This window comes from Malaya genurostris, chromosome 2 (genome assembly GCF_030247185.1).
Source record: "Malaya genurostris strain Urasoe2022 chromosome 2, Malgen_1.1, whole genome shotgun sequence".
Taxonomy (NCBI): domain Eukaryota; kingdom Metazoa; phylum Arthropoda; class Insecta; order Diptera; family Culicidae; genus Malaya; species Malaya genurostris.
The window spans coordinates 213,507,724-213,517,546 of NC_080571.1; the positions used below are offsets into that span (position 1 = coordinate 213,507,724).

The following is a 9,823-nucleotide window of genomic DNA, read 5'->3' on the forward strand; positions in this document are numbered from 1 at the left end:
GGGCTTAGGCATCTGAACAATCGCCCAAGTCTCTGGTATGTCGGAAAGTAGTGATAAAGGTCTTTTACCATTTACTATCCGAACCGTGATGTCGCAGTGTAAGTTATGCTCTTCTTTTGTCGCAGTACTGCAATATTATTAATAATAATAATAATAATAATAATAATAATAATTATAATAAAAATAATAATAATAATAATAATAATAATAATAATAATGTTAATAATATTAATAATATTAATAATAATAACAATAATAATGATTATAGTGATTATAATAATAATAACAACATAATACAATGTAATATAATTCAAAACAATATATAACAAATAATGCAACAAACACCAGAACCACATGTTGAAATATACTATGATAAATATTGCACTTTGGGATGGGCTTCAAATTACAAGCCTTTCCGCACCTTCTCATTCTGCTACTAACGCAGAAGACAATAGCACCCAGTCGACGCCGTTCTATTGACCAAATGTCATCATAGATGCTCGGGGAGGCATGAGATAGGAACTTGTGAGTTATCTCTCCATTCACCATTTGACTACTTGGATTCTTGAATATCAAATATGTACAAAACAGTGTAAAATTATACACGGAGTAATAAATAGATAACTGTTTAGAGTGTTTGAAGTGTCATTGCTCGAAGCCGCAATGTTTCAATACTGAAAATGATTCAGAATAATATATGAGCTCAAATTACTGAGCTGTTTGGCTTTTCGAAGGCATAGCAAAATTTCTAATTTTAAACACACCTGAATATGTACTGCAAAGTAGACTAAGATAACAAAAATACACCATGTCAACTAATGTAATGCGCGTTATGATTCAATTTCAGCCAGAAATACTCAAACAGTTCATGATCCGAGAATCGGAGTTCTGCCCGGGTTTGCCACGTTGCTCCAAATCAATCACTCTTGTCAATTATATCTCGAACCGAGACAACTTTCAATTGTATCGGAAGTCGAACCGGTTTAGTGATGCCAAGACAAGCGAGAAGAGAAAGGTGTAAACAACAGGACGCAGTTATCAAAAAAAATCTTGGGTTTGATAAATTTTGGTGCAATTTTTATGAATACAATACAATTTCAAAACAATTCAATAACGTTCTAGCTGGACGAAACATCTCTTGCTTAAGATTGGTCCTCGACTTGACACCCAGCCAAACATTTTCGTAATTCGTCCTTTTGAATTGAAAGGTGAGCTAGACATTATGTTTTGAATGAGCTATACATTATGTTTTGAATGAGCTTAGAATGACTGGCACCGGTTTCGCTAACTGTCGTCGAGCCTCTCATCATTATATCTCATTGGTCCGCTGGTTTTGTGACTCCAGTTACGATATTGGCTTTTTCCACTCAAACAAAAAGATATTCGATAGTAAAAGCAGTTGAGAAAACCTAATGAAAACGAAATTTAAGATTTCCGGCTGGAGAAATATTGAACATCAAATGTGACAAATTATTCAAATTGAAAATGGTAAATTTGTCATTTCTAGTGGTGCGTCTACCCACAATGCGTAGGACTAAAACAAAACTGGTCGAACATCAGCAGAAGCATTATCAGATGGAAATCACTAAATACAGAGCAGAACACCACAACCATAAATATAACTTAACTTAATCTCGGCTTCCGACAGTCTGCAAATACATTCGCTTGCGCCAGTCGTTTCGTGTTCTCTCGCAACGGAAAATGATTCAACATCAATCAGCTCCTTTAATCCCGGAAATAGATTTCTATCACCATCGTCTATGCAAATTTGCTTCGTAAGCCAAAAGCCTTGGCTTATGCGAAAGATATTCCCTGTCGCATTTTCAACATCCAGTTTTAAGCAAAATATTTGATTGCTTCTCATTGGCACTAAATGGAATGGGTCTCATAATTAATAAAATCGATATTTGGGCCTTTGTAAACAAACTCCTTCTGATTTTGAAATTCCTTGGGGAACATAGAATGACAATCTGTTTTCGTTTGGGGCATAGAAATATGCTGATTGTATGAACAGGGAACATTTCAATATTGCAAATTTAAACAATATTTGTTTTGTGGATCCAGCTCTGCAAAGTTTATCATAAATTTCAATTCCCGTAAGTCTGCTGCCTAGCAGACAATTTCTGTTATATTTGTTTAGTTGTAACATCCAGTTGTACCACCATCATCGATTCGTCAGCCGTAAAAATCTGGAAAGTGTAAAACCAATTAGAACAAAGTTTGGCTTTCGAAACGGATTTTCGCTAGCGATAGAATTTTCCAAGTGTTAGGTTACATTTTCCCTTCTCGAGGTCTGCTGCGAGAAAGTGATAGCTTCATGGAAAGAACCGCTGCCTGCGGCAATCGAAATATGAGCAATCAAGTTTGTGTGAATATCGTTTCCATGATACAGACGAGGAAAGCTGCTAACCCTCTTTTGGGAAACGAAGTACGAGACAGTGTAGCGTGCACTACGGTGTAACGGAACTGTCTGCTGTATCGTTTCCCAGATCTACGAACAAGTGGCTTAAGCGCCACCTCTTACGAGGACCACTTGTCACGTTCAAGGTTGCCCGACTAGAAACTCCGCCTCAGAGCGGGTCAGATTACAATAATCTTGGGGAAAACGAAACGGAAGACGCAAACATCAAAGGGTACTCCGAGTCAAAGGTCGATCCCTAATAATCACCTAACGAATCCGCGAATAAACAACCGATTTTCCCAACCAACTCGCAGATTCCTCACTGGCAGAACCCCTAAGAACAACCAAATAATAGCCAGCGAAGAAACCAGAGTGGGGACTGTTTTCCCGAGCAGTCCAACCCAGAGTACTGAAACACAAACTATTAACGAAACGACCGCGAACCAGAGACCCTTTAAAGAGACAAAACTACCGGAATATTACTTCAAATGACAACACATAATCTTAAGAACGTGAATCACTATCGAACATTTATTCGACCAACAAACACCTAACGGTTTCTATTTAAATTCGAACATTTATTCGAATTTCCTAGTTACTAAACTATATTCGAACATTAATTCGACACACTACATATATTATCCTAACTTACTCCTAATTACATTTCCTATATACAAAAAAAATTACATTTTTTATTTCCCGGTTCAGGGCCCTAGCAAGTGCGGGTGGAGATTCTGGACTGTACTATAATTTCGGAGCTTTTATATCACCCTGCGCAGGGGTTTAGGCGTTTACTCACTCTTATTAGTCGACCAGCCTTCTTTCTGCTACCTGCTACGTCGTATTGCTGCGCACGGTACTAATTCCGCGCAGATGTGTCGCTGTCGATATTTGCGCTTCCTAGCGCAGATTCTCCGGGTGAGGTCCTCGGGTTGAAGGGTAACTGCTGGTAGTGTTGGACCTCAAAACAGCATACCAGCAACAAAAAATGGAGCAGAGTCCGGCACGCGGTGAATTTGCGATGGCCGCAGATGACACGTGGAATCGTTGTGTCCTTCGTTTTGATGGTAACTAACCATACGGTCACGAGCAGATGGATCAGGCGTGGTGGCAGGAGGACGGATGAACTTTGCTGGCGGTGCGGTTGTAGCTTCACAAAGCGCAAAATCTGAAATTAAAAGCCGTCGTACGGCTGATCGACATTGTAAGCTATTGTCTACACGCCGTACGTTAACCTTTTTTATTACCTTTTGATGGTCTTCGCACTTGCACGCAAAGTCTCCGCACTTTCAACAAACTCCTAACTGCGCTAATACCTATTTGAAATAAACTCTGTAACTTTGCCTGCTTTAAAAAAAGTCTCATGTTATAAGACTAACCTGTTTCGAACACGAACTACACAAATTTAACCACTCTGATCTCTTCCACTGATCAAATTGAAATGATTGATCAGAGAAACTGTTAATCCTCAGATACGAGATTTTGGATTTAAGAAACCGGAAATCGCATTACGAACCCATATTGGACTACTCAGAACCGAACCGAATTCTCGTTTTCCCTTTAGTAGTCCACATCTAACCGTCTCATATCCCCAAATCAACGAACTTCGGGTCAATGTTTGAATATCAAGAACATGAAAAGTAAGTCGCATCGTCGCTTCGCGAGTCCAAAGGTCACGATACAGCAAAGAGAGACAGAATTGGAGAGAATAGGCAATCGGCATCTACGCAAGCGGCGCATTCTAAATTGCCGCCCGATGTTCCTTCTTCCAACTTTAGGTAGGGAAAGAAAGCTTAATCGATAAGCTAGGCAACCATATCGAAGTGACGGAAGCAAACTTTTTAATTGAAACCACGTGATTGCTACATAATACCCCAGCGATTTTTACGAAAATTTGGTTGAAGGAGTAAAACCAAATTTTCGTAATCGTAATCTGGACAAACAACAAAATATCGAGCCAAGAGATTTAAAGACTTATATATTACTCGCAATCACGATTAGAAGCTTAATCTACTATATACAAAAAAAAAATACTGAAGTCATAAGGTTCAACATCGGTACAGAAACGGAGCATCTTCGACGTTTCGTCCGCTACTCTGTTGGCAGTTCACCCTCAATCACACTATAAACATAAATTCCCAAATTATGGCATTGCATCTAAAATATTACAATTTTAGATCAAGCCGATTCCCATACAACACATATGACAGTACACTATAACATAACTGTAACAGGTTTGTTAGATCTCCGGACTACTCCAATCATAAGTTGGAAAGGTATCCTTCTTCTAACTCACCGCATTGCTTTATCTTCAAGAGAACCCCAGAACCTTTACTGGACAACACTCTCTAAACAACAAACATAATATCCCATAAACGTACCCAAGACAGTAACTCTAACACCGAAATGCATCGGTCAATGAGAAATCTGCCAAATTATCTCCCAACAAAATTCCTATTGTCTCAGCATGGTTTCTACACCGAGATATATTTCGGTCACATGAACACACATACTGAACCAACATAAACATTACCCTATGCATCCACTTTACATTATGTTTCTAACACCGAATCTGTTTCGGCCAAAATGAAACATAAAGAAAGCATAATAATACCCTGCCATAAAAAAGCTCCAAAAGCTTCATACATTACACGCACACAATGAACCACCAACCTAGCCACGAAACGAAACGTCAAAATAAAGTAAACAGTACAATTGAAGTGGAGTGTAGTGTTGTGTTGAAGGGAATTAAATTCCTTAAATTCTACAGGTAAGTAATTTAAATAGGGCTAGAAATCAACGGAACGGTAGATTAGCAGACGGCAAGTTTATTATTAATTATTTTTTTTCTTTTAGTTTTAGGATAGGAATCCATAGGAGGAGATACACCAGGAAAAGCCGACATCGCTCCCGGGACTTCCTGAAACGCAGTTGGTTTTGAAGAAACCTGTGGATACCGGCAATGAGAGTTTTACTCCAATAACAGGTAAGTGTTTGAACAGAATCTAATAGGATTATTTGATTTTCAGGAGCAACCGAACATGGAGGAAAAATAATGGTCACGAGAAATTCAGTGCTACAGTGACCCAACGATTATTAGACCGTCCCTATGTAAATAGTGTTGGATTTAAACACTATAGATCAGGGTAAATATTTAGTAATTTAGTATTTAGACAAACTAAACTACAAAAAAAATAAATCTCTATACTAAATAAGTTTTATGCAGAACTCTATGCACCCAAAACATGTGTAAAGAGAATGAAAAAAAATATCACAGAAAAAAAAATCACGAGCATGCAAAAAAAAAATTATATACATGCCGAAAAAAAAATAAATAGCATATAAAAAAAATAAAATATGCAATATAATGAAAAAAAAAAATTAGCATAAAAAAATAAATATGCAATATGAAAAAAAATCTGAATCAGCATGCAAAAAAAAATCATGCGTATCCTATTATAAATAATTGTGCAAAAAAAAAAGGTGTATATAAATAAATAAATAAATAATATGAATATCTAGTTCTAAGTAGCAGGCTATATCTAATAAATTACAGAGCTAGGTACTAACTTAGAATTAAGACTCGATGTAGTGTAAAAACACTAACATTATTTACACCGAAAGGAAAAATATTTACAATTTTCGGGGTGATTGTGAATAGCACAACACCTCTTCTATCTCGGTCTCGGAAAAGAATACCGAACTAATCCCGACAGGCAATCCCCCCTGTCCTCAGACTTTCCAGCGGATTTCTTTCGGAATACGAAAGCTTTCCTTATCATTAGTTGTTACTGCCAGCTCGATTGACTTGTGTTTGCTCGTCATCGACCTTGTGAAGGTCATCCGAGTCTTATACGGTCATCATTCAAGCATCCCCGATCTTGAACTCTCGCTAAGCTTCTCATTGCTGGTACTCCTCTTCAACGCCTCATTGGCTCGGAGTTTCTGGTATTGATAGCTCATCGTTCCGACTAACGCCAGGAACTCGCTCTGATTTCTGGTCGAGGGGATAGGCTATACGCGCAGTAGTAACTAACAATAAGGTAGATTTCTCGTTCCAGAATTCCAATTGAACGGAACCAACCACACGTCCCCAGTAAATAAATGTTGTTGTGGGGGTACACGTCGCATGGTTGGACGTATGTTAGGCAACCAGAGCTTGCGCATCATGGTGCATTTGTCTCCACTCACTAAGTGCGAGATACATAGCTCGAAAAAACCAGAGTTTTATTTAATTATTTTCGTACATCCTTAGATGTATTGTTGCCTCACTAGAGGGTACATAGCTATAAAAACACAAACATTTAAGAAGGTGAAGGCGATTGGGAATTGAGCTTTTTTAAATATGCGCAATTAAAAATGCCTAATCGTTTTCCCTTCAAGTCCTCTAGGTCGTAGCAATGAGAACCCACGATTCGCTTTATCACAGCTAGCACATATTTCGGAGCTAGCTTAGCGCAAAAACCCTTCTCTTTGTCCGATTGCTCGGTATTCTTCTTGAGGACTCGTTCTCCAACAGAGTAGGTAGCGCAGTTGGCATTCGACCGAAGGTTGTAGTACGAAGAATGCTTCTCGTAGGCCGACTTGAGGTTCTTCCGGACATCTGCTAGAAGCTTATCTCGTTCGTCGTCTTTCAGTTGCCCATCATGAGTGGAAGATGCATCTCGGAGGTGCCGATATTCACGCCCGTCCGATACCATGTTTCTTCCGAATAGCACAAAATACGGGGTATACCGCGTAGCGTCATGTACTGAGTTCCGTACCGCACTGGCAATTTGTTGTAAATTGTTTGCCCATTCGCGATGGTCTTTGCGGATACAAGCACGTATGGCGGTGGTGATCACTCGGTTAACTCGTTCGGTGTCATTAATCTGCGGATGGTAATTTGGTGTCCTCCAATGGGTCACATGGTACCGAGTTAACAGATTTCGGAACGAAGCAGAAACGAATTGAGTTCCGTTGTCCGAAAGAATAACTTCCGGTACGCCAAACAACAGAAACAGCGAGTTTTCGACGAAATGGACTAACGAGTCAGCAGTAGCTTGTCGAAATGGCTGTACAATTACAAACTTGCTGAAAAGGTCAGTTATTACCAACAAGCAAGTACTCCGACCTTTCCCTGATGCTGGAAGTGGACCGACGTAATCCATTGCGAGAAACTGCCAGGGGTACTGAACGATTTTCTTTTGCTCGTTCATCGGTGCGGTGGTGTTTTGGTTCGTGGCTTTGCTGGTTTGACAAGTCAAGCATCTTCGACAGAAACGTTTTACTTCGCTACTCATCCTCGGCCAATAATACCGTTCCCTCAAAGCGGCCAGTGTTTTTTCTGCACCCAGGTGGGCTCTCGTGTACATCGCGAACTAACTCTTCTCGTTCAGCCATTGGAGGGTAACTTTTCCATTGGAATCGTGCATCCTCTATTTTGCTATCCTGCTTTACGAGCTTCCAAATCCGTTCATCTATCACGCGAAAGTCCGGAAATTTGGTGGGTTCTTTATAGATTCTCGTTGCAAGATTCCGATATTCCAGATCTGCCTGCTGAAGTGAGATGGTCTCCACCGATCGAGAAAGACAATCCGCTAGAATGTTATTTTTACCTTTCTTATACTCCAGCTCGATATCATAAGACTGAATTTTAAGGGCCCATCTTAGCAGTTTGGCGTTCCCGGATTCTACCCCGATGGTAAAGAGCCAGAGCAAACTACGCGCATCGGTGACCACCTTAAACCGAGTGCCTTCGACGTAGTGACGGAAGTGTTCGATCGCCAACAATACTCCCAAACATTCCTTCTCCACGCTAGCATATTTCCGCTGGGTACTGCTTAGTTTTTTGCTGAAATAAGCGATTACCTTCTGTTGGTCGTTTTGTTGTTGCAGAAGGGCTGCTCCAACTGCATTGTCAGAAGCATCCGACTCGATCGTAAATGGAAGATTAAAGTCAGGGTTTCCAAGGATTGGCGCGGATATAAGAGCCGTTCGTAGTTCCTCAAACGCATTTTCGGCCGCATCAGTCCATCGGAAGCTATTTTTCGCTTTCTTAAGCAGGTCAGATATTGGAGCGACAATTCGGCTGTAGTCTCGAATGAAACGTTGATAGAATCCTGCAAGCCCTAACAGCCTGCGTATATCCTTTACGTTTCTTGGTCGAGCATAATCGAGAATTGGAGAAATGCGACTGTTGTCGATCGACACTCCGTCCTCCGTAAGCAAGTAACCCAAATAAGTTACCTGCTTTCGACAAAAACGGCTTTTATCAAGAGAAATCGTAAGGTTGGCTTTGGTTAGGCGATCCGCCACAATGCGCAAAAGTCGCACATGCTCGCTAAATGTTTTCGTTGCAATTACGATGTCGTCAAGATATACGAAAACATTAGGTTCTAGATCGAATCCAATTACGCGGTCCATCAAGCGGCACATCGTGAACGGGGCGTTTGTCAACCCGAATGGACAAACTTTAAAACGGAACAGGCCTTGTGGGGTTCTGAAGGCGGTATAATCCCGACATTCCTCTTTCAACGGAATTTGGAAATACGCATCCTTCAGATCCACAACCGAATAATAGGTAGCCTTACCCAGGCGGTGAAATATACCTCCCATGTTGCGCATCGGATAGGAGTCCTTTTTGGTCCACGCATTTATTCGTCGGGAATCAAGACATACCCTAAGCTTTCCGTTCGCTTTCCGAACGGGAACTAAGGCACTTGCCCACTCACTGGTGCACTCTTCGATGGCATCAATCCGTCTATATCTCTCCAGTTCTGCTTCCATTTCGGCCTGTACAGCCGGGGAACAACGGTATAAAGGCGTTCGTATTGGCTTGGCCTCGTCTCGCAACACGATTTCATGCTGCAATAGAGATGTCCTCCCTAACCGATTCTCGGTAGTACACGGGAACAACTTAATTGCTTCCACGAGTTGTATACGTTCTCCTTGTGTCAATTCGTGCTCTGTTTCGATGGTTTCCGGTGTGGTTCTCGAAGCTTCCGGCAACTCCAAAGCAGGGATATCCAGAGTTTCATCCGGCTCACCTTGTTGCAAAACGGGAAGTGTTGTAATGGGTAGCATCGGTATCTGTACTGTCTCGTGACTGGGTTTTGCACTGTCGATCTCCTGAATCGTACTAATTTGTTCGAAGCCGTTCTCGCCCAATATCATAGGCTGAATGCCGAACCGTTTCCAAAAATCGTAACCCAGGATTAACGCTCGGGATACTTGTGGCACTACGAGTGTTGGAATGATTTTTGTTACGCCCCGGAATCTTATCGGCAATTGTACAAACCAAGGCTCTCATGTACGGTTTTGTCAGCGGTCACAATTTTTAAAGGACTCGGTTCTAGTTCTAAACCATTTCGTTTCGCGATATCCTTAATATTGGTAACGCTAACGCTGGCTCCAGAATCCAGTAGAGCGTCGTAATCGGTA

At 40.8% G+C, this 9,823-nt stretch overlaps 1 protein-coding gene across 1 annotated transcript; it reads right to left on the reverse strand.

Annotated features, from left to right (window-relative positions):
* Window positions 1–6,705: 6,705 nt before the first annotated feature.
* Window positions 6,706–7,551, reverse strand: LOC131429119 (uncharacterized protein K02A2.6-like). Its single transcript, XM_058593167.1, has one exon. It carries the CDS (start codon window positions 7,549–7,551, stop codon window positions 6,706–6,708), a length of 846 nt encoding a protein of 281 aa, XP_058449150.1.
* Between the last annotated feature and the right edge of the window lie 2,272 nt (window positions 7,552–9,823).

Bases quoted from the DNA above. Each gene is read 5' to 3' on its own strand.
- LOC131429119 (XM_058593167.1), bottom strand. From the start codon at position 7,551: ATGGATTACGTCGGTCCACTTCCAGCATCAGGGAAAGGTCGGAGTACT.